Genomic DNA, 25,023 nt, shown 5'->3' with positions numbered 1-25,023 from the left:
TGTGCATATCAATAATATTGAGTTTACATTTTGTGCTGTTGGTGCTGAACTGTTCATACACTCTAATAGGGTGTATCTTCATGTAGAAACCAGAACTGGAGGAGCTACATCTTCATATTCTCCCAGAGGCTATCTACACTAACTACTCTCATCAATCAGCTTCCATTTGCTAGAGAGGCTCTTGTACATAGTGTATAAGGCCTCTATTAATATACTTTTTATTCATCTTGGTGTTTCTTATCACTAGTCTAATTAAATGTATCTGTTCAGCTTGATGAAGTGGGTTTGGCTACAGCAAAAAAAAGTTTGGTCTGAAATCATCTTATAACACTATAGTGGTACCCAATTCAAGGGCTATATTCCTTGAGGGACATGGTCTACAACCATCATAGTTACTATGAGATGGCCTAGTGAAAAACGAGAACAAGAAAAGTTCAGAAACTGACACAGATGACACAGAAGAACTTGTGCCAAAAAGAGGAGCTGTGTCTGCAGTTTGGAGGTACTTCGGTTTAAAAAAAAAAGAAAAAAAAAAAAAAAAATCTGACGTCAACCAAGCGACTATTTTTGCAAATGTTTTGGGGCTAAAGCAACATGAGAAATTTGCTCCACCTCCTTAGCTGCAAGCATATTCAGTCATACATGAAACAAAACATACCGTCATATACCATGAAATCGAAATAATTTTGAAAAATACTGTGATATAAATTTTTGGTTATGCCGCCCAGCACTAATTCTAAGTATGAATAATATCCTCTCATGCAAAATTGCCTAAAATGCACCAAAGCCCCATACCCATTAAGACTGTATTTGTCTCTCACTGAATACTGACTATCATTCATTCCTGTAGTAGTTTGAGTGTTGCACCCAGCATTTTTCAGTGGTGTCATGAGGCCAAGTAGATTTATAATGGGACAGCCTAATACCCAGCTGGGTCCAGTGTCAGGTCAAAACATCATTTAACATGAACAGTCGGCTCACAAAGGAATACAGACTCAACCTTCGGCACATTTAACTGGGTACTGATAATGCAGGCATCAGATCCATTATACACTTAATATCAATTATGCTCAGATTCACTTGGAACTATGTTTTAAATGCAGTGACTCTGACATTCATATCTGAAACTGTTCAAAGTGAGGACAATCAGGAAATGGTCATGAGTAATTACCATATTACAAAGACGCTTAACTGCCTAGCTATAGCAAAAGTCACTCTAGAAACCAGGAAAGAGCAATGGTACCACCTGGTGGCAATCTGAAGAACCTAGTTGCTTCTACTGATATTAGCTATAGAAAGACACATAAATCACTATATATGTATATACCTACACAAGACTGTAAATTAAGTCTACATAAGAAATAGAGAAAAGGAAGAGAGAAAATATTCACAGAATAAGAAGTCTTGACTTCTTACCAGTGAGACATGACTGGTGTATTTCCTTTTTCAGAGTTACAGAGCTAGCCCAAATCTGGCCTTCACAGCATGAACTATACCATTCACGCTGTCTGTTTCGACTCACCGTGTGAAGCAGTGGTGGCAGACATCTCGGGCCAGTTTGTTGGACACACAGCACGCAAGCGGCTCAGCAGACAGCACCAGTTCTCCACACTGGATCCTGGTTGTCGCTCGCAAACCGTTACCTTTTCCCGGGCTCACAAAACGCTCCAGCTTCGGTGCCATTTTCGGTTTGGCACGTGAACTGCAGCACTGTTTACATCCGGAATAGAGGCGATGATTGCGTCATCACGTTCTAATTACGTACACACCCTTATTATCCATAGGCTATTTTTTCTGTTACGTTGTTTTCTATCAGCCCCAACTAATTTCTGACTATGGCTATCAACAACCGTAGTAATTTCTGAAGAAATCATTCTTGATATAAAAAACATGATTATAATCAGAGGGTTTTGTGTATTTTTGTATTTCACCTAAATTCTGTACTAGCAATTTGAAAAAGCAATTTATACGCTATTTATAAAGCACTCACAGAGCCTAGTACTTTACAATTAGACATAGCACTACAAACAACATACACCATATGAAGGGACTCATTAATATTTAAATATTGCAGGCTGCTGCTTGAAGAGATTTTCACATCCTGGATAGCATCAGCAACAGGAAGCTGAACAAAGGTAAACTAATACTACACAAACTACATACAAACTGTAAAACCTCTGCATCTATTACACCTATTTCTTTCATCTAATAGGTCTAGTCTACTTCTCTTGATTATCTTACTTTTTTAGTTTTTTTGTTCTGTGGCAAAAACTATATTATTAATAATAAATAAATAATAAAAAGAGAGAACAATATTTATGACTTGCATGTTTAAGGGACTTCAAGCATTAAAAATATGTTCTAGGTTCTTAATAATTTGTTTTAATGCCCTGTTACTTTGCTCTTACTAGCAACCTACTAGTCAAACCAATTGATATCTAATGTCTGAAACACAGATCGAATGGAGCCTCCAAATGCAGTTTACTGTATGAACACTAACCTATAGCAACCACTCAATCCAGACTTCAGTCAATATAAACAGTCAAGTCTAATGAAAAAGTTGCAATTACTGTATTATCAAATGCAATCATCAGTGGCCAAGAATAAAGTTCTGTACCATTATCAAGGAAGACTGAACAAACACGTCATTATGTTCTCCACATATTGCTTTTGGATATGTAACATGGCTGTACACCACAACGTATTTTTCTCTCAGGTTTAACCTTGTAAACACCTAAATTCCCACAGCACATCAAGTTGGGTACTGGTTGTCAGAACAGTATCTTAAACATTTCTAAACATCAGGTTCAGCTGTTACTGTCAAACAGTATAAACAAAAACACACCTCTGCTGCAGAACATAGAATGGAGGCTAACAAATAACTTCTTTTTTCCAAGAGCTTTAACGGGAAGCACAACAGGGATACAATTATATGCTTAAAACAATCTATGCATGTATGTACCTCAGAATTCAACCAGTAAATAGGTTAACTGTGACTAAATATTGGTACATACTACTGAATCACACAGAGGACTCTTCATTCATGTTTTGTTAAGCTAAAAAAAACAGTTAAAATATATCAGGGAAAAACAGAAATCATTTAACAATCTTTGTGTGTGAAATAGCACAAACTTACCTATTTTAAATCATTTTCAGGAACTAATGAATGAAAATAAACATCATACCAGATGATGGTATTCAGCAGCTTTTAAATTATAAAATAGAAATGTAAGAGACAAAAACCTGTTATGTGTGATCATAAATTAAGCAAAAAAAAAAAAAAAAAAAAAAAACTGCAACCTTTGTTCTCAACTACCTACACTTAAGACCCCTAGTATCATAAATACTTAAAATTAGATAAATTATTAAGTAAAGAGGCTTTCTGAATAATAGCCATCTGATCCAGTCAGAAGACAAGCAAAAAAAAGTAATAAAAAAATCATAAATTACACCCTGGGAAAGTCTTATATATTTCAAATGAATTTTAAATGTTTAAAATGCATAGGTAAGACACTTGAATCTCTCCTTTTTTCATAATTATGTCTTTTGTGAGATACATGGTTTTACTAGGAAACTACTACACCAGGAAAAATAATGAACATGAAACCAAACACTGTGACACACTGATATGACAGATAAAACTATGAAAGCCTGACAAGGAAAAAGATGAGATTATGCAGTAAATGACCACACTAAGACTTAAATCTGCTTTAAAATGATCAACTGAAGCACTAGTTGGAGAATAAAGAATTGGTTTCATGGACAAAACATAGGCCTTAGATGCCCAGAGAAAGGTATATTTTTCTCAAATTTTAGCAGATATAAACACATTAGAAAAAAACAAAAACAAAAAAAAACAAGCATTGGCAAAAAAAACAAAACACTTAGGTTGATGTCCAAAATTTCCCACTGTCTGGCTTCAGTGTTTCAAATGATCCTGTCAACCTCTAGACTTGTACTGATTAAGTACAATGAGTAAGTGTTGTTTCCAATATTAGAATATTTCTCATTAATAAGGTTATACTAGCCAGACCCGCTTAAGAGTTCAGTACAAGTGATAAGTGCATAGCTCATGTTCAGTGATATTTCATTCTCACAATGAACCTGAAAACTGTTTGTGGATATAGATATGTTTTGTTTCTCATCAAATCATAGTAGTCTGTCTTTAGCCTAGTCCTAAGAAAACAACACCTATTGCAATATTTAAAAAATGTACCAGTCTTATGTGCAACATGTTAACAACGTATACACGGTGTGTGTCTATACATGTTGTATATGCCACGCCAAGCTAGAATTAAGAGTAAACACACAAAGTGATAGTTTGGAGTTTTAGTCTCCAGTGGCAGCCATATTAGCTTGCTGAAAATCTATTTTTGTTAGTTGTACAGGAATGGACAGTGACAGGACACTCATGTCAAATGTGTACAGGAAGAAATATGTAAGTGCAGCTGTACAGCTGATATAGAGTTGGTTAGAAGGGTGGTATACTCTACCATCACATTTGTTACATGCACAATTGTGTATGCTTCCACCCATGACATATTTGATGTGCCTACTGTCCATTAGCAGCTGAGTTTCAATAAATACCAAAATAGCCCTTGCAGTCTTTTGCGTAACTGCCCCACAGGTGATGCAAAACAAAGTGTAGCATTATACTCCAAACATTCATTTAAAGGTTTAAGACAAGATAAAGACATGATTTCATTCCAGGTTCTAGACAATAGAAAGGTTTGTTCATTTTAAAATTTCATTTTTGATTTTAAAAATCAACAATAAAAACAACACCAGAGGTTGTGGCAGTTTCTAAAATGCCCTTTGGGGCATTTCCCATTTGTACAGTGTGTTTGGAGAGGAATCTCTGCCGAACAAATTATACTGTATAAAAATGATGTATGACAAATGTACATATCTCTTTGTGTTGCAGTTGTTATTCCTTTGTTCTTAGTGTTAACCGAGTGAAGGAGTCCTGTGTGAAACGTCTACCCTGTCATGGTTGACAGTTTCAGTGACTTCTGAAACTACTGAAAGTATCATTGTAAGTGAATGTGTGCTTTTAGCTTGCTCAACAAGACACTTTACACCTCCTGCCTGTGAACTGGTGCAGTGAGGAGTATAGGACAGTTGTTCTTCTGTTAAGCAGGTTCCATTCATGAAATTGTACTCTTTCTTTCTTTGTACTGCTTTTCATTTCAAACTACTCTTGTAAAGAGACATTTGATTTACAGTTTTAAGTCTCAATGATTCCTAAAGCAATATTCACAGAGGAATAAAAACGCAGTACAGAAGGCTTACAAATGCCCACTGTATTTGATATAATCATTTAGCTAATCAGGCAGCATAATGGCCACTTACAGTAGTCTACATGGTGGCAGGGACTGTACCAGCTGCCTGGCACCATTACCTCAGAAAACACTGTCCCAGGAAGTAGCCAAAACTGCTGGAACCTACGGTGATAAACAGCAAAGACAGTGGCTCCATAATGTTGACATACTATTTGCTGTTATTACCCGGGTGTTAGCCAGTGTAGGATCTGAGATATTCCACGTTGTATCTGGCCAATGTAGAAGTCTGCATTTCTGGAGAAGTCCTGACAAACTGAGGAGTGAGCATCACCTAGAGCACAGTAAAGGGCAGTGCCACCCACACTGATCACTACAGTAACTAGACAAAGCAAGAAGAGAAGCAGGCAGGAGTCCCCACCACCGACATCTACACAGAAAAAGAGACATTGGGAGCAAGGTACACAGGAGGAGATTAATAATACTGTATGCATTGTTGTCATTGCCAGAATGCTACAAATATTTTGAACAGTGGCAAAATAGATCTTTTGTAGGTCCATTAGTCTGTAAATGTTGAGGCAATTCACTGCTTCACATGTAAAAAAAAAAGATATGAATCTGAATCATACACAATAAAAACAGACACACACCATACTCATAGCTGTCCTCAGGCACCTTAAAGCGAACACGTCTTTTGGCAGTGGGTTTATCAGGTGAGGGCTCTGATCTTCCTGACACACTCATACTGTCTACACATGCATCCCGCTTCTTCAATATGGAGACCAGCCCAGAGGCAGGAGATATCTGCAAAGTGAGAAAAAAACAAAAACAAAACATGGTTAGGGAGTACATACACAAGTTCTAACATGAGCTCAAATTTCTATTTGCACCAAATACATTTTGACCTATTATGATGAAGAAATTGTTTTTGAAAGGGTGCAGTTCCCTGGCCATGTCCTCCAGGTGTCATCACACAATAAGCTGTACCTTACTATAAGCACTCTGTCCATCAGATTTACCATCATACAGTACTGGGCACTGCTCTCATATGACAGCTGTTATGCTCATTACATCTTGAATTTTCATCTGAGGCTCAACACAAGTGTAAAATACAAATTATAACTGCAAATGAATTCGATCAAGTGGTGGTAGACTATAACATTAACAATATTGCAGCTTGTTGTTACATCATGTTACATCAAGCATTAATTGGACACTTGCTGCTTCCTTATTTCAGGTATTACAGGTGCACATCTTAAATAATCCCTCTTTATACATCCTACACAAATCCATAGCCTATTTGAAGTAAGAATTTTCAATATGTGTTGGTGGTTCTACCAGTTTGTTTTTAGGTGAGTTCAAGAGTTATTATTTAGGCTAAAATGTAACAAATTATGCCATGTTCAGTGCATGCAAATGCATCACCAAATGTCATAAATACCCAACAAATTAAACTAAATGTAACATGCTAAACTATCCTAAGCTCTCTCTTAGTCCATCAATCAAAGCAATGCATGACAATGTAGTCACCTCCTCTACAGTGATGAGTTTAGCCATGTCATCCAGTGAGGCAGCATCTCTGATGATGTCCGCTTGCTGTACTTCATACTCTTCCTCCTCCTCTTCCTCCTCTCCTTGTTCCTGCTGTTTCATATGAGCCTCTTGGGGAGGGTGGGCCTCCTAGTCCATTTAAATGTAAATATACATTTAAGGAGACACACAATCAATTTATTTCTCTACTCTCTATTGGACTGCTATAAAATAATTTTGACTCAAACAATTAAAGTCCTGGTGGTAGGAAAATAATATAATAGTGAGAAAGTGTTTTTTTGGAAATGCTTTTATACTTTAAAGCAATAAAACGACTCCTTTAATAAGAGAAATAAAGAAACAGAGTAGTTAACATAAACTGCAAGAGCCACTTTGTCAAGAAACATACAGCACAACACAACTGTCATCAACAGGAAAAAAAGCACATATGATACTGGTCTTGGCACAGGTGACACAGTTTAACCAACACGTGAATTTGGGAAAGTAGAGAATTATTGCCGGAATAAATGATCGTTTATCATAGACAATGTAACTTACTTTAAATTACTGATTTGTCAGTGCCTTACACATTCTGATGGACAGATATACCTGGGTCTCCTCATGTAGCTTCTCCTTAAGGAAGGCTTCCTGGTGCAGCTGTTGTACTTCCACCTCTGCTCCACTGACCAGCATCTGCACTTTCAGAGCTTTCTGACACAAAGGATAGTCTTTTTCCTTCTGCTTCTCCTCCTCTTCTTCCTCTTCCTCATCTTTCATCTCCAAAGGCCCCGCTGCCTCCACGCCTCGGTCCTCTTCCTCTCTTTTTGCCTCCTTTTCCAGTGCTGGAACTAAGTCTCCTCCCTGCTGCTCTGCAGGGTTGGACTGATCCATTTCCCCAGATCGAGAGGGGTGCAAAACATTTCCTAGGACTGTAATGGAGCATGCTACCTCTGCCTCTGCTCTCTCTCTGTCACTGCACTCCTTGTCAGTCAGCTGAGACCTATGGAAATTGTCTCTCTCATCTAATTCCCTGTCTGGGTTTTCACAGTCCTCCGATGGGACCTCAGTGGAATCAGCCACATTATTGGAGGGTATAACTGCATGGCCACTCTGAGGATAGAAGGGGTCTTCACTTCTCTGCTCCATCCCTCTGACCTGATGGACTGAAAGAAAAGAGTGAGAAGAAGAATCAGTGAGTAAAACAGTAAAATTTAATGGCAGTGTGGCAAAATGAGAAAATATTAAGAGGGAAATGGAGAAAAATAACAGAAAAGTTTAAAGCAGAAGCTAAAAAGCTGGCAAATAAAACTTGGCATCCATAAGACAAGGTTACAACTCTCTCCCCTGTCTTAGTGCAGTTTAATAAAAGTAAAGACATTAGTATAAGTGGGCTTTATTGTCATAGTTTATGTCACTACAACCTTAGTAAATACTCTACACTGACGATTATATCCTTACAAAAAGCAAGCAGAATGGCTCTTAATCTTCAGTAGAAAGACATAGTGGGTACGGAAAGTATTCAGACCCCTTTAAATTTTTCACTCTTTGTGTCATTGCAGCCATTTGCCAAAATCAAAAAAGTTCATTTTATTTCTCATTAATGTACACTCAGCACCCCATCTTGACAGAAAAAAAACAGAAATGTAGAAATTTTAGCAAATTTATTAAAAAAGAAAAACTGAAATATCACATGGTCATAAGTATTCAGACCCTGTGCTCAGTATTGAGTAGAAGCACCCTTTTGAGCTAGTACAGCCATGAGTCTTCTTGGGAATGATGCAACAAGTTTTTCACACCTGGATTTGGGGATCCTCTGCCATTCTTCCTTGCAGATCCTCTCCAGTTCTGTCAGGTTGGATGGTGAACGTTGGTGGACAGCCATTTTCAGGTCTCTCCAGAGATGCTCAATTGGGTTTAGGTCAGGGCTCTGGCTTGGCCAGTCAAGAACGGTCACAGAGTTGTTCCAAAGCCACTCCTTTGTTATTTTAGCTGTGTGCTTAGGGTCATTGTCCTGTTGAAAGGTGAACCTTCAGCCCAGTCTGAGGTCCTGAGCACTCTGGAAGAGGTTTTCTTCCAGGATATATCTGTACTTGGCCGCATTCATCTTTCCTTCAATTGCAACCAGTCGTCCTGTCCCTGCAGCTGAAAAACACCCCCACAACATGATGCTCCCACCACCATGTTTCACTGTAGGGATTGTATTGGGCAGGTGATGAGCAGTGCCTGGTTTTCTCCACACATACCGCTTAGAATTAACGCCAAAAAGTTCAATCTTGGTGTCATCAGACCAGAGAATCTTATTTCTCATAGTCTGGGAGTCCTTCATGTGTTTTTTGGCAAACTCTATGCGGGCTTTCATGTGTCTTGCACTGAGGAGAGGCTTCCGTCGGGCCACTCTGCCATAAAGCCCCGACTGGGGGTGGGCTGCAGTGATAGTTGACTTTGTGGAACTTTCTCCCATCTCCCTACTGCATCTCTGGAGCTCAGCCACAGTGATCTTTGGGTTCTTCTTTACCTCTCTCACCAAGGCTCTTCTCCCATGATTGCTCAGTTTGGCTGGACGGCCAGGTCTAGGAAGAGTTCTGGTCGTCCCAAACTTTTTCCATTTGAGGATTATGGAGGCCACTGTGCTCTTAAGAACCTTGAGTGCTGCAGAAATTATTTTGTAACCTTGGCCAGATCTGTGCCTTGCCACAATTCTGTCTCTGAGCTCCTTGGGCAGTTCCTTCGACCTCATGATTCTCATTTGCTCTGACATACACTGTGAGCTTTGAGGTCTTATATAGTCAGGTGTGTGCCTTTCCTAATCAAGTCCAATCAGTTTAATTAAACACAGCTGGACTCCAATGAAGGAGCAGAACCATCTCAAGGAGGATCAGAAGAAATGGACAGCATGTGAGTTAAATATGAATGTCACTGCAAAGGGTCTGAATATTTATGACCATGTGATATTTCAGTTTTTCTTTTTTAATAAATTTGCTAAAATTTCTACATTTCTGTTTTTTTTCTGTCAAGATGGGGTGCTGAGTGTACATTAATGAGAAATAAAATGAACTTTTTTGATTTTGGCAAATGGCTGCAATGACACAAAGAGTGAAAAATTTAAAGGGGTCTGAATACTTTCCGTACCCACTGTAAATCCTAAAAAATACATAACTTCAACACATTTACACTTCACATTTAAAGGAATTTGTTACGCAATTAAACTGGTATATAAAGCAATACTGGATTTTCCTAAAATATGAACTAGCTAATGTGCATCATTCTCTTATGTATATAAAACATCACACTTCTAAGTTCCTCAGTTAGCAAAAAATCAAAAATGGGCCTTTTGCAATTCACACATACTATACAATAAAACTACCATAAAAACTATCCAGACATTGCCCTGGTGTATGATTAAAAAAACATTTCAGTAAAAACAAAGAAAATGTCCAAAGCTTAAAATTACCCCGATTAAAATAAGAGCTTTGTGCAATTCAAGAAACCACTTATTCGTCTATTTCGACATGGCATGAAATCTTCCAGTTTGGTTATCTGTAATGTAAAGTATGAGTAGTTTGCAGTAGCCACTAGCACTCACACAGACTCACTGACTCACTATAGCACACACACACACACACACACACACACACACACACACACACACACACACACACACACACACACACACACTTACCTGAGGTATATGCAGGCAGTGCACCACTCTCTTCAAATGTAGACATCAAACAGTCCAAGGATGCACACTGTAGACACATACACACAAACTTATTAATTGATAAATATCTAGAAAGATGGATTACCACTTTTACTTAAATAGTTTAGTAATATTGAAATTACTAAATATTACTGGAGAACACAGACATTAGTTCTACACCACTTACATCTAAAATAGATAGCTTACAGGTAACATGTTTACATGACATCAGTGAGTTACTTAAAAGAAAAAAAACATTAATTCTGCCTTGTCTTATATATACATGTATATACATTAACACTTTCTGTGTACATATGACACACACAACAAAAATTATGAATGTCTTACCACAGCATCTCTAGCCCTTGGTCTATGAACAGAAAAGAGAAAAAGAGACAGAGGGAGATGGTGAGAGTACTGAAGATCTGTTGGTTTTAGTAAAGGAAGACATGAAAGATGGGTGACCCTTCTCTCCTCACCCAATCTAATATTAGCCTGAACACTTTCCCCTGACTATTACAACGTGTGTGTGTGCATGAGTTAAGCAAAGTGAAACCCTAGCAGTGTGAAGGCTCAAATGTCTGAAAGTGCAGCAGCAGCAGTGAGCCATATGTTCAAACTATCACTGCAGTGCTTGCCTCACACAAACATATACACAAAACAGACACAGACATGCACACCTGTCTGGGAGAATATAACTGGTGTGTATGATGTGAAAGGGTGTGTTTCTGGCATGTATAGTACAATGAAGACTTCCTATTACATACTGAAACATACCAATGTGGGCTTCACTTAATTTACTACGCCTGAATGAGCATAACTTCACACAAAACAGACTTGTTTTGACTTGACACATTGCCTAACCTTAACATAAACCTAACCTTACCTCTGTCTTTAAAATTCAGTGAATTATATGGTGGGGACCTGGCCCACAAGGAACCTGAGTCCCCCACAAGTCAGAGGGGGTTTCAGTTTCCACAATACAGGAAAAACATGCACATACAACACTATCACACAAACAAACTCGTTACAAAGGAGCACAAGAGGAAAAAAAAAAAAAGATGTGAATTTTCACTCAACTCCTGTGTTGTAAAATAAGCCTTTGTTGGAACAATGCAAATATGTTAGTGTGACAATGTTTTATATATTATTAACTAGAGTAAGATGAAAACATAAATTGGAAAATATATCTTCCTATAAACCCAAAGCATATTTACAAAGTATTGTCTTGCCAGTTTTATACCTTATAATTCTGAACAAAAACACTTGTACTTGCTTTGTTATTCAATAAAAAAAAACACAGGTTAATATTTATATATAGATATGCATTACTTTTACATTCTCATTAAGCTCAGCTCACTCCCGCATCTTGCAGAACAACTTCAGTAAAAACAAAAACAAAAACATGTGATAGTGGTCTTGTCTGACTCACTCACTCATCTGAGACAATAAAGGAGCATACAGTGGTGTGAAAAAGTGTTGGCCCTCTTCCTGATTTCTTTTTTTTTTTGCATGCTTGTCTTAATGTTTCAGATCATCAAACAAATTTAAATATTAGTCAAAGATAACACAAGCAAACACATCATGCAGTTTTTAAATGAAGGTTTTTATTATCAAGGGAAAACAAAATCCGAAACTACATGGCCCTGTATGAAAAAGTGGTTGCCCCCCCCCCCGTTAAAACATAACTTAACTGTGGTTTATCACACCTGAGTTCAATCCCTCTAGCCACACCCAGGCCTGATTACTGCCACACCTTTTCGCAATCAAGAAATCACTTAAATAGGACCTGGCTGACAAAGTGAAGTAGACCAAATGATTCTTAAAAGCTAGACATCATGCCGAGATCCAATGAAATTCAAAAACAAATGAGAAAGCAAGTAATTGAGATCTATCAGTCTGGAAAAGGTTATAATAGTGATGGGCAAATGATACCGAGGCTTTGGAGCTTATGTCACTCTTCCTGAAGCGGAGTGATTCGAAACGCTGTGTCGGAGCTTGTATCAAAACACCAGTGTCACGTGACTTCGAACCTCATCTCTGTTTCGCTTCACGCTTCATTGCTTCAAAATGTTTCAAAGCTCATTGGCTCATAATCTTTCAGTGTGTGTCATTGGCTCATGGCGTTTCAATGCATTCTGAGGTTTGACAGGTTTGACAGATTTGAGTGGTTTGGTGCCATACCAGCTATATAACATGCATCATTATGCTTCAAAATGGGGTTGTGAGGAGATAGAGATTTGGAGAGTGAGAGTATTTTGGCAAGTTTCATGGTGAGTCCCACCAATAAGTGACGTTCTAAAATTTGGTATCATTTTGATCTCAAGAGGTCTGAACTTTTATTGCTGTCATGGGATTGAAACAGTGCCAGTGCTTCATTCGTGCTCTTTAGAGGTTGCTATGGCTTCAGTTGTCCACCAGATGTCACCGTCACTGAAGTCTCGAAGCTTTGAATCTTTTTCGGCACAATTGTTAGGAAAGCCTCAGTGCTTCATGAGGCTTCACTTGCCCACCACTAGGTTATAAAGCCATTTCTAAAGCTTTGGGACTGCAGCGAACCACAGTGAGAGCCACTATCTACAAATGGCGAAAACATGGAACAGTGGAGAACCTTCCCAGGAGTGGCGGGCCGACCAAAATTACCCCAAGAGCGCAGCGACAACTCATCCAAGAGGTCACAAAAGAATCCACAACAATATCCAAAGAACTGCAGGCCTCCCTTGCCTCAGTTAAGGTCACTGTTCATGACTCTACCATAAGCAAGCAAAAAGAACATAAAGGCTCGTCTCAGTTTTGCCAGAAAACATCTTCATGATCCCCAAGACTTTTGAGAAAATACTCTCTGGGCTGATGAGACAAAAGTTGAACTTTTTGGAAGGTGTGTGTCCCATTACGTCTGGCATAGAAGTAACAACATTTCAGAAAAAGAACATCATACCAACAGTAAAATATGGTGGTGGTAGTGTGATGGTCTGGGGCTATTTTGCACATTCATGCTCAAAAACCCTCCAATGTGGCTTAATTACAACAATTCTGCAAAGATGAGTGGGCCAGAATTCCTCCACAGCGCTGTAACAGACTCATTGCAAGTTATCACAAATACCTGATTGCAGTTGTTGCTGCTAAGGGTGGCCCAACCAGTTATTAGGGTTAGAGGGCAAACACTTTTTCACACAGGGCCATGTAGTTTTGGATTTTGTTTTCCCTTAATAATAAAAATCTTAATTTAAAAACTGCATGATGTGTATACTTGTGTTATCTTTGACTAATATTTAAATTTGCTTGATGATCTGAAACAAAGTGTGACAAACATGTAAAAAAAAAAAAAAAAAAAAAATCAGGAAGGGGGCCAACACTTTTTCACACCACTGTATTTTCAAAAATGTTATACTTAAGACTCCCTTGACATCAAGAGAATATAAAACACATATGAGCAATACAAAGAATAAGGGTCTATGTCAAGGGTACATGAACACACAAACACACACACCCATGCAAACTGACCGACTGTGCGTCAGGCAGATGTCTTTAAGAGTCTCCAGATGTTGGATTTTCAGGTCTGAGGAATTATTTCTACACTGCTTCTCTAAGAGAGATAAGAGAAACATAGTGGTACAGGTTGTTAACAGTGTGAATAATATTATGAAGAAGCATCAAAGCACAGAGTTCCTCTCTAAGCAGTACAACCAGAAATACAACCTAGGCCCAGACATTCTCTCGTTTGGTGTTTTTTATGATAGTGGTGAAGAATGATGTCTAACATGTTCGTCCAGTATCTCCTATAGGTGTTTGTGCTGAGTACAAAGGTCACAACATATTCACATAAATTTCATACTCAAACTGTTCAGTGACCCCTCATGCCCTATGGATGGGGGCATTGTCATCTTGGAAGAAACGACTCCCATCAGTATAGAAATGCTTCATTACAGGATAAAGGTGATTACTCAGAACAATCCTATACTATTTGCAGTGACCTTCCCTCTAAAGGGAAAGCTGTCTTTATTCTTTTATCTGTTACCCTTCTGTACATTAAATACATATATTAACAGGGTCCAATAGATAAGGTTGCAGTCATACTGTTGCACAGTGTTATTTGTATGTGTGGCTGATGTGTATATGGAGACATGCAATAATGAGAAGGATATCGTAAGCCTAAAGTCCAGCTGTCTAAATAAAAATATATTGCAGTGTTTTATTATTTATTATGAAAATCAATAAATAGGATCTTGGCAATGATTCCTACAGAATGTACCTACATTGTTTGTACCTACAGAATTAAAAGAACACAGATATAAATAACATAAATATAGTGTGTATTAGAATATTATAGTAAGCAGTTTGTTAGACAAACATTGATACAAAATTTTTTGTATCAATGTATCAAAGTAAAAATCTGTGCATTTGATGTACATGTGCTGCAGTGTGTGCATGTGTGTTACCCCACTGCTTCTGTAGTGCATTTAGGTTCTCTAGTAATCTCTGGTGATAGAGTCTCTCTAGTTGGATGCACCATAATGCCCACTGGTCTGGTGATCACAGGTTAAGAAACACGAACAGACACACAATCATATCATACAGTACATAACAGGCCCTACATAGAAACATTTTCTTTGTGGGCTTAAACCTGTATGAGTTCTAAAATTCCCTTTGCTTTTGGCTTATTTGTTACAGCTGACTAAAAAAAAAAAGAACAATACAGGAGGACAAAGAAAGAGAGAAGACAAAGACAAAGAAAGAAGGGGAAGAGGCAATATTGTGAGTCAAAAAATGGTAGAGCAAGAAAACACTTCAGGATGCAGTTTCTCATGGTTATGGATATGAGTCAAACCACAATCCTTCTTTGACATGGCTCAGTGTTTTCTCTCTCTGTCTATACATGCATGACATACCTAAGCTAGCTTGGCCATTTTTTTGACTTTGATTTCTTCTCTCCCAGTGCATCTTTTTCCTCTGATTAAATCATTGCTGATATTTTCAACTTTTTTAATGCTCACTCTCCTGCCTTTCGACTTCCACTTCCTGGTTCCACTGCATTCCTCTTGCTCTATTATATACTTTGTCTTCACTGAGTGGAAGCATTGGTTGAGTGTGTATGTAACAGAATATGGACTATACAAAGACAATCAACATGTTCATTAGAAGACGGGATTTTGTTTAAGCTTGAGGCTTTACATAATAGCTTTGTTTATGAGTGTTAATATTGATACATTATTTTTGTGTTTACTTGTTCAATATTAAATGTTGCAATCTTTCCTCATCTGACAAATGTATTGTTTTTCCAAGACATTGCGGTTTTATTTTCACTGTGCCAATAAATCAGATGCAAGTTTTATTCTAGTAATAGTACTCTAGTAGTTATCTTTGTGTATGTAGTATCTTTTTGTCTCTCTCCACTGTGTGAGCCCCTGGTCCTTCGGTAAAAAACAGCTCGGGTATTACTGCTTTACTTACATTATTTTTGTGTTTACTTGTTCAATATTAAATGTTGCAATCTTTCCTCATCTGACAAATGTATTGTTTTTCCAAGACATCGCGGTTTTATTTTCACTGTGCCAATAAATCAGATGCAAGTTTTACTCTAGTAATAGTACTCTAGTAGTTATCTTTGTGTATGTAGTATCTTTTTGTCTCTCTCCACTGTGTGAGCCCCTGGTCCTTCGGTAAAAAACAGCTCGGGTATTACTGCTTTTCCTTAACTTTGCCTTCTACAATACTATTAAAATCTAACACACAGCAAAGTAAGCACAAAGTAAGTGTAGGCCACTTCCTGGAAAAAATAAAATAAAAGCTGCCCCCAACACTCCAGCAACATCATACACACACCAGAAAGTTGATATGGATACAGTCTTCCTGAAGGACAAAGGTCTCAGCAATCTGCAGAGAGAGAGAGGGGTTCTAAACTTTAATAAAATGCAAGATCTTATAATGTGTAATTAAAATCATCTGTTTTCTCTCACATCAGTTAGAAGCTACATGGAAAAAATCTGGTTCAGTAGGGGTTTAAAACAAGACCAAAACTATTCCACATGTAGAAAAATAAATCAAAAAACATAAAAACAGTATGTTTTGATACAATAGTACAGAGCAACTGTACTATTGCTCAAATAAATCATATAATCATTAACTATATCAGAGAAAATATTTAGCCCCTGAAACATTATGAGTCCATGTATTTACACTGAAAATGAGAAAGAGAAAAAAGGACAGACAGCAAGTCAGTAAAACAAGAGCCCAGGGTGGACAGTCCAGCATGTTTTTCTTTCAATGCTGCTCAGCTGATACAGAACAAGAGAAGTGTATGTGAGAGAGGCAAAGAGAGAGAAAAAAAGAGGAGGGAAGGAGGACAAAAAGGTTCTTGCATTTCTAATGAAGTAAGGAGTGGTGATGACTGAATCACCTATTATGGGTATCGGTACTGACATCTTTCAAACACCATTTACATCACAGGTATGCCACTAATGTCCACAAAAATTACAATGCAATGTTAAGATGTATGTTTTCTAAAGGCTTAACAACCAACACAATGAACACATTAAATTAAATATATTTGCTCACAGCTCTCTATATTGATAAGATTTTGTCTCATCATCAAGGATGGTGGGGAGGCTGATCTTAATCTTAAAATAGCAAATTCCATTTTTTTAACCCAGCTGTTGTGCTGCAGTTTATACATACTGCTAAGCACATAATTACAATATTCAACATACTGATTAAGGTGAGGGAGGACATGCTCATGAGGGCTCTGCAGAAACCTTTACAAGCCAGGTTCAAGCTTGTTTATTCACCCACAAAACATTCAATGTTGTTTTCAGCAATCTACATTTTAAAGCATTTTAAGCCCTGCTGTAAACACAATAACAGCATGCATAAATACAGTCTGGATTGTTGAGTAGATGGAATGTGGAGACAGGTATGCAGCACACCAGTAGGTGTTCAGTATACAACAAAGCTGAATACACATCACATCAACATCACTAAAGTGTAATATGTAAAGTATCAATAAAACCTGTTAAAAAAAAAAACGTGCGCACGCACACACACACGCACACACGCACACCTGACAGAGGCATTTATAAATTTAAATGACAGAAATACTCACACACCCCATAACATACAGGTTCTGTCATGCAGGTCTGTGTGTGAAGAGAGAAATTCATAGAGACAGGCTGAGAGTAAGTTTTATGAAGTGTGCATGTGGCTTATGTGCATGTATGTGTTGGTGTTTGTGTGTATAGAGAATGAAGACACCCATGCCTTAGGATGAGTGAATGACAGTAATTTAAAAACTATTGCAAAAGCAAGGATTTAAAGAGAATATAAAAAACAGAAAGAAATTATTAAAGAGAAGATTGTTTGTTCAAATGTATGAGTAACAGAATTGGTGGTGACATAGGTAAGACTGACAGGTTACCTGGTGAAGGTATTGTGGGAAGTGAGCGTCATCTCCTTTCTGTGTCAACTGCTCAAGAGACTCCATTGGAGCCGGCCTTGGAATAGGCCCTGTGCTGCAGGTAGACAGTGCAAAACAAGCAGGCACTGGCATAGAGGTAATGCATTCCCTATTCGAGTTTATAGGTCCTGTGGTAGAAGTGGATTTTGTCCCAGTAGTCATAGGCCCTGTGGAGAAGGTAAGAGGTCCTGTTGTTGCAAGAGTGGAAGTTGTTACTGCAAATGCCTCTGCAGCTGAGGTGACGGATTCTGTATATGAACAGGCAGGCCCTCTCAAACAGGTGGGCTCATGGTTGAAGATGGACTTTGTGGATGGGATCAAATGTTCTGTAGCAAAGCTGATATTTTTATTTATTCTGTCCATAGTTCCTGTGATACATGTAGACCCAAGTGAGCTGGTGGACCGCATGTCTGAGATCACAGTTGCAGTAGAAGCTACAGACTGTGTGGTAAAGGGGAGTCCAAGTGTAAAAGACTCTGTGGCAGAGGCAAGTGATTTGGTGTTGGAGATAAGACAGTCTGCATCACTCTGGCTGAATTCCACTGGACTGACCATTGGAATAACAGGGGTGTTAGGCTCTGGACTTGTGCCAGGGGTGAAAAGAAATTGAGCTTCCAGCAGACTCCCTACAGAGCAAAAGAAAGACAGTGGCAAACACAAAGGATGAGCAAGAGGCACAATGAACCTGCTGAAATAAGATGGCTCACAAAACTCTCTTAAATTCCCTAGGAGGTATACAACAGATGCTTTTCACATTATATTTATTTTTTAAATACATTTAAATGTATGCTCTTTCTACAAATCTGAGGTCTTTGTGACTCCAACAATACCACATGTATCTGTGTTTTTTGAAAGGGTGTGATGTACCGAAGCAACTAAAGGGCCATCTAGTAAAAGATATGTCGTACTATGGCAAGCCGTTTGAGCATAAATTAGATATCCTTGATATCAGATGTTCATTTCACATACTAGTTCAGTCTTTGTCAGAACTAGTTCGACGTTTGATTGCACTAGTTGGACATGTGATTGCACTAGTTGAACAAGAACCCTTACACTAGTCCACCTGTGGAACTAGTGGACATTTTGGTATTTACTAGTAAACTAGTAAACATTTGAATCTCACTGGTTCACTAGTGAGCCAAACTCATGCTTGACTAGTAAACTTGTCACAGTTCTTTCAGCACACTAGTTAACTAGTAGGACTTTTAGCCTTACTAGTGTCGTCCAGAGGGCCACTAGTACATCAAAAAGCTGACTAGTTGGGACTTTGGTCCTACTAGTGCAGTGACTGGTATTGATAGTAGGGCTTTTCATGGAACTAGCTGGACAGAAATGCCACTAGTTGCTGAGAAAGCATGACTAGTAAGGGTTCTTGTTCAACTAGTGCAATCACATGTCCAACTAGTGCAATCAAACGTCGAACTAGTTCTGACAAAGACTGAACTAGTATGTGAAATGAATATCTGATATCAAGGATATCTAATTTATGCTCAAACGGCTTTCCATATCGTATCCAAGTTAACTGAGGGAGAAAGCTCATGATAAACAACTTCTCTGATGAAACCGGGAAGAAAAAGACGGTAGAGTAGAAACCAGATATTTTTTTCTCAGGGGTTAAAGAAGACCAAAAGAGACATAAGAGAACCTTTAGATTTTCCACATGTTAAAAAACATAACTCAAAATTAATACAAATGTTGCTCTTTGTCTGCTGGAAGTGTACATAATTGCTTGCCAACACATCAGTCATAATAGTTTAATATGGCAACAATAAGCCTGATGTGTATTGGTTACCTTTTTGTGTTATATTGTCTCAAAAATGGCCAAAATATTGCTTTTGGCAAAATGAAAGAAGCAGTGATTTTAAACAGCAGAAAGTGTACATCTGTGAATGTATATAAACGTTTTTTCTTTTAGTGGTGTGCAAGGTTATATCTTTCTTACCAGTTTCTGAATATGAAGAATCATTCATGGGAGTATCTGGAGACTGGCAACCAATTAGAGAGCTTGATTCCTCTGATTCTTCCTTCTCTTCCTCTTCCCCCATCACTTCATCAATGTCTTCTTCTTCATCCTCCTTTCTGCCTCTTCCTGTGTATACCTCCTTTCCCTGTTCCTTCTCATTATCCTTCCCATTGTTGTTGAGAGAGGTTTTCTGGGTGGGTCTGTGTCCTCCACCTCCACCAGTTTGTAAAAGAGAGAGACTCTGCATCTGTGTGAGAGTGTTTGTCTTGTTGAGGTTTCGAGCGTGGACAGTAACAGCTTCAGGATTAGGTAGGTTATCGCAGATGTCAACTCCACCCACAGGAATTTGTGGCATTACACTGCCGTCCCTCTCAAAACGAACTATAGGTTAAAATAAATAACACAACAATATAAAGTATCAGCCAGTCTTTTTCTTTCTTGCTAGTTTTAGTTGATGTTATTTTCACTATAAATCACATTTAATTTATATTCAACTAGACGTTTAGTACTCTAGGATTGTTTTTAGGTTGTCATACATCATGTTATGTTTTAGTGATTTAAATGCTCACCAGCATGATCCATTGGGCTCCACCCTCGCAATGTTCGACCTTTCAGCCTGAAGATCAGTGCTGCCTGTTAGACAAGTCTTCTCTTTAAGCTTGCACGGATAGGGAAGACAAGCAGGCAGGAAAGACAAATTCATTGAGAAAGGGAGTGACTTGAAACAAGTTTAGCATCATTCCTATGTTGTCAAAGCCCTATAGTTTACAAAGACAGAAAAAAGGTCCTATTAACACCTTATTTTGAAGCATTTGGACACAAACAAACAGATTCATTAATGTAATTGGTGATTAGGAACTATGAATACTGATATTACTATAGAAAAACAGTGAAACAAAGAGAGAACTGCGAGAAACCACTGACCTGCTAAACAAGATAAAATTGTTTACTCAATTAATAAAGCAAAAAAATTTATCTGTATATATAAATTAGAATAAAAATCTACATGTCTGTTAAATTAAAGCTTAAAAGGCATTTTAGAGACATGGGACATTAAGAGTAGAGAGAATTAACACTGATGTGGATAAAGCAGTAACAGTGTGAAGCCTGAGTAGAAAAAAGTAAGATAACTAAGAGAGAAAGCAAAGTTGTCATGGCAATATAGACTGAGATGCAACACATCATATGTCATCCATATTCACAAACATTAGGCAGATTATTATAAACTGCAATACAGTGCCCAATACAAAACAACAACACTACAAACTTGGGCTTAAAACTACAAACTTGGTCTTAAAATAACCCCAGAACTATAACAACACCTCAGAGAAAATTGTAAGCTAGGATATACTGCAGGGCTTTTGCATTTGATTGCATTAGTTCATGCAGGTGTACAAACTGGAAAATCAGTGTAAGGTGTAAACAACTGTTGTGCAATACCACCGTTTGTCATTTTACTGCCATATTTCAGGTTCACTGTTGACTCAGCAAGAAACTGAGCAACAAAAACTCTGTGAGGGTGTTTGGTCATGATAGGAATACCAATAACTGCAAATGCGAAAGCTGCCAATACTTGCACAAATCGCTTAACCTTTTTGTCTGGCATTTCTGAACCTATTCAAACACCTGGTCTGCGTTCAAGCCTGTGTAACAACAGTTATTAGGGACATTTACTGTAAAATAAGTGTAACTTGCAAATAAAATTCCATTCTGCAGTCGACAGTAACTAACTAACTTTCAATGCTAATAAATAGTATTGTTAGCTTGTGAAATAATCTAAAAAGACAAAATCATAAAGCCATACAACTGAGTCCTCTTTCAAATTTGTACTAACTTTGCCCATTATCCCTGCCTTTAATAGGCATGACTGTATCCTACCAAATTTTAACAGTGATTTAACATTCAAACAGCTTTTAGAAAGGTGATATGACTCTAAAAGGCAATAAAATCCAGATACCCCACAAACACACATACAGTCTAATGAAGCCTTTCTCAAAAGAATAAACTGGTCCCAGGTTCTTGCAGCATTACACTAACTACTCTTCTTGTAACCCAGCAGAGCTCTATGTAAGACTCAGCCCAAACATTTAGATAGAAAAAAGAAAGCTGCAACGATCACTGCCAACATAAGTTCAGTTCTGTGTCCATTTTCCTATTACAACCCTTATGGACATTTGTAAAAATAAAACACTAAATACCACAAAAGTGTACGGGGAAACGAATCTATCAGGAAACCAGCACTGAGTCCTGCTGTCTCCAAAGAGAGGTGAGAACCTATGGGACAAAACATCCATAAGCTCTCTATATTTTTAACACTTTCTAGAAACATGCTTTATCCCAATGGGAAACAAAGTCTGCTTCCCCACATATTGCTATGGCTTCAAAATACTAATAGAACTAAATACACAATGAGAGACTGTTCTGGAGTCTAATTACTTCAGGTTCCCCCTCTGGAATATAAAACAGTCCCCAGACTATGACAAACAACTGTGACATTAAGACTTATGCATCAGCTTTTTCCACATATTACACATGGGTGTTACTGATGATGTTTTTACAATATATACAGTTTATTATCCCACATACAACCATTCATCCTCTCCTCTTTTTGTCCCCACTCCAAAAAAAAAAAACAAACAAATAATGAATGACAGAGGAAGGGACAAATGGAGAAGGGAAAGCAGCCAAAAGGACAATAACAAAGGTAAAGGAACGGACCCCATCCGGACAGAGACCTGCAGGCAAACAGGGACATACCTCTAACTAAACAACGTGAAACATGAACATACTGCGGGGAGACTGGCAACAGTACAGTATGTTTACGTTGTTTTATACACCTGAACACCTGAACTCTACTGCAGTATTTTCACCCTAGTCATTCATATAGGTGGAGCATTGGTGCTGGTTAGCTAGTCATCAGTTCAGGCCAACAGGTCTAACTGTAAAATGTGCAATGAGTTACGCTCGTTAACAAGGAAAGAAGTTTGTCTGCTCCGGTATCTTTAACACTGGTCACTTTCAGATAAGTAAATGACTAACACTAGTTAACTGGCAAAACAGAGACTGGCAACAGACGGCGAATGTCCTTTCAACCATAAAATTACTTACAATATTTCGGTTAACACTAGCTGGTTAGTAAGTTAACAATAGTTGGCCAATCGATGCAGCAAGATCTGATTTTAAAAAAGGCTGACGTTATCTTAATACGAATGAATCACATTAGGCTAATGTCAATTTTATAATTATGTAGCTAATATAGCCGTTCGATATCGCCGATGCAACGTCACGCTTCTTGACAGGCTTGTACTGTTTCGTTAAATTACTAGAAAATGTGTGAGTAGAGCTGAGCTAATAAGTCACCGTCAATATTAAAGTAGTTAGCTGAATATGAATAACGCTACCCAAGCTAACGTTAACGCCAATTAGCGCTGCTAGCTACCCTGAGCTAGCCGAGTACAGTAGACACATCTGGGCAGTACACCGCGAAGATAACATTAAAAGTACAGCTAGATATTTATTTTCTTTACTTAAATTGGTTGCTTTCCTAATCTTTGACGTTACCAGGACATTTAACCACAAAGCATTCAAGCAATACTTACAAATGAAACTGCTGGCTGAATAGTAAAACCTCAGACATCTCAATGACACCTTACTGGGAACATTGGTGTAAAGACGAAATGTTTCGATAGGCAGACAGGGGTCGTTGCTGTCGTCAGGCCTGCTGCCAATGGAAAAACTAGAAACAAGTTGAAATGTCGCCATCTTTTGTGTCTTCACGGTTAGTGGATTTTTTTTTTTTTTTGGTGGCGAGTGCTGGTGCATTAGTACTAAAATTTCAATCCAGTGTCCTATCTCTTAAAATGGCCAATTTAACCTTATGCAGCAAATCCAGCTGTTAAAGTGCTCCGGGGAATAGCTTTTGCACAATCTCAGATATCAAAAACATCAGACCGCATTACTCCTGCAAACATTTTAATCCAGAACCCAGTCTTAGGAGAAAAATATAATAAAATCTACTAAATGGGTCTTACATCTCATTTCTTCTTCTTCTTCAGTAGCCTATTACTGCTTTTCATTCACTGATATCAGATAAATCAGGCTTACATGACATCAGTACATAGTACACACAAAAAGGGAAATAGATACAGTGCATTCAGAAAGTATTCAGACCCTTTTCACGTTTTCCAATTTTGTTATGTTGTAGCCTGATATTACACGTTTAAAATCTTTTTTTCCCCATCAATCTACACTCAGTACCACATAATGACAAAGAAAAGATTAAATTTGGAAATGTCTGTACATTAATTAAAAAGGAAAAAGAGAAATATGACATTTACTTAAGTGTTCAGACCCTTTGCAACAACACGTGAAAATTAGCTCAGGAGCCTCCCATTTCTCTTGATCTTTGCTGAGATGTTTCTACACCTTGACTGGAGTTCACCTGTGGTAAATTAAATTGATTGGACATGATTTGGAAAGGCACATACGGCAAGAAGGCCTCACAGCTGGCAATGCATATCAGAACCAAGCCCTGAGGTCAAAGGAACTGCCTACAGAGCTTAGAGACAGGCTTGTTGATAGACACAGAGTACACACAAAATACTCCATAAACTCAAATGGAAGAAGTTTGGCACAACCAGGACTCTGAGCAAAATGAGCAATTGGGGGAAGAAGGGCATTAGTAAGAGATGTGACCAAGAATCTTATGGTCACCCTAACTGAGTACCAGAGATCCTGTGTGGAGATGGGAGAAAGTTCCAGGAGGATAATCATCACTGCAGCCCTCCACCAATCTGGGCTTTATAGCAGAGTGGCTGACAGAAACCTCTCCTCAGTGCAAAACACATGAAAGCCTGCTTGCAGTTTGCAAAAAAAGCACCTGAAGTACTGAGGAACAAGATTCTCAAGTCTGATGTAACCAAGATTGGACTGAATGAACTAATTTGTAAATGTTATGTCTGACGGAAACCAGGCACTTCTCATCAGCTGCCCAATACCATCCTAGCAATGAAACATGGTGGTGATAGCATCATGTTGTGGGGGTGTTTTTTCAGCAGCAGGGACTGGGAGAGTGGGAGACTGGTCAAGGTTGAGGGAAAGCTGA

General features: G+C 38.2%; 2 protein-coding genes across 5 annotated transcripts in view; both read right to left on the bottom strand.

Annotated features, from left to right (window-relative positions):
• smyd3 (SET and MYND domain containing 3) overlaps positions 1-1,710 on the bottom strand; it is a 122,567-nt gene extending 120,857 nt beyond the window's left edge. Inside the window, exon 1 of the mRNA XM_026293916.1 lies at positions 1,523-1,710. Within this exon, the coding sequence (XP_026149701.1) occupies positions 1,523-1,683 (161 nt within the window). The 5' untranslated portion in view covers positions 1,684-1,710. The remainder of the gene's footprint in view (positions 1-1,522) is intronic.
• Positions 1,711-2,555: 845 nt separating this feature from the next.
• cnsta (consortin, connexin sorting protein a) lies at positions 2,556-24,347 on the bottom strand. Of its 4 annotated transcripts, none has more exons than XM_026293980.1 (13): positions 23,519-24,347; positions 20,489-20,677; positions 19,899-20,300; positions 17,918-18,582; positions 16,350-16,380; positions 14,946-15,032; positions 14,011-14,092; positions 10,855-10,876; positions 10,489-10,555; positions 7,419-7,972; positions 6,810-6,959; positions 5,930-6,083; positions 2,556-5,709 (listed from the first exon to the last, which is right to left on the bottom strand). In XM_026293980.1, the coding sequence occupies exons 2-13, from the start codon at positions 20,499-20,501 to the stop codon at positions 5,504-5,506; spliced, it is 2,433 nt and encodes an 810-aa protein (XP_026149765.1). In that variant the 5' UTR covers positions 20,502-20,677; positions 23,519-24,347; the 3' UTR covers positions 2,556-5,503. The 4 variants fall into 4 exon arrangements, with proteins under 4 accessions (XP_026149765.1, XP_026149766.1, XP_026149764.1 ...); XM_026293981.1 differs by having other exon boundaries at positions 19,899-20,166; XM_026293979.1 differs by having other exon boundaries at positions 20,489-20,577.
• Between the last annotated feature and the right edge of the window lie 676 nt (positions 24,348-25,023).

The sequence above is a fragment of the Mastacembelus armatus genome, chromosome 3 (genome assembly GCF_900324485.2).
Source record: "Mastacembelus armatus chromosome 3, fMasArm1.2, whole genome shotgun sequence".
NCBI lineage: Eukaryota > Metazoa > Chordata > Actinopteri > Synbranchiformes > Mastacembelidae > Mastacembelus > Mastacembelus armatus.
Note: the sequence above shows the minus strand (reverse complement) of the source record. Positions and strands in the feature narration are given on the sequence as shown.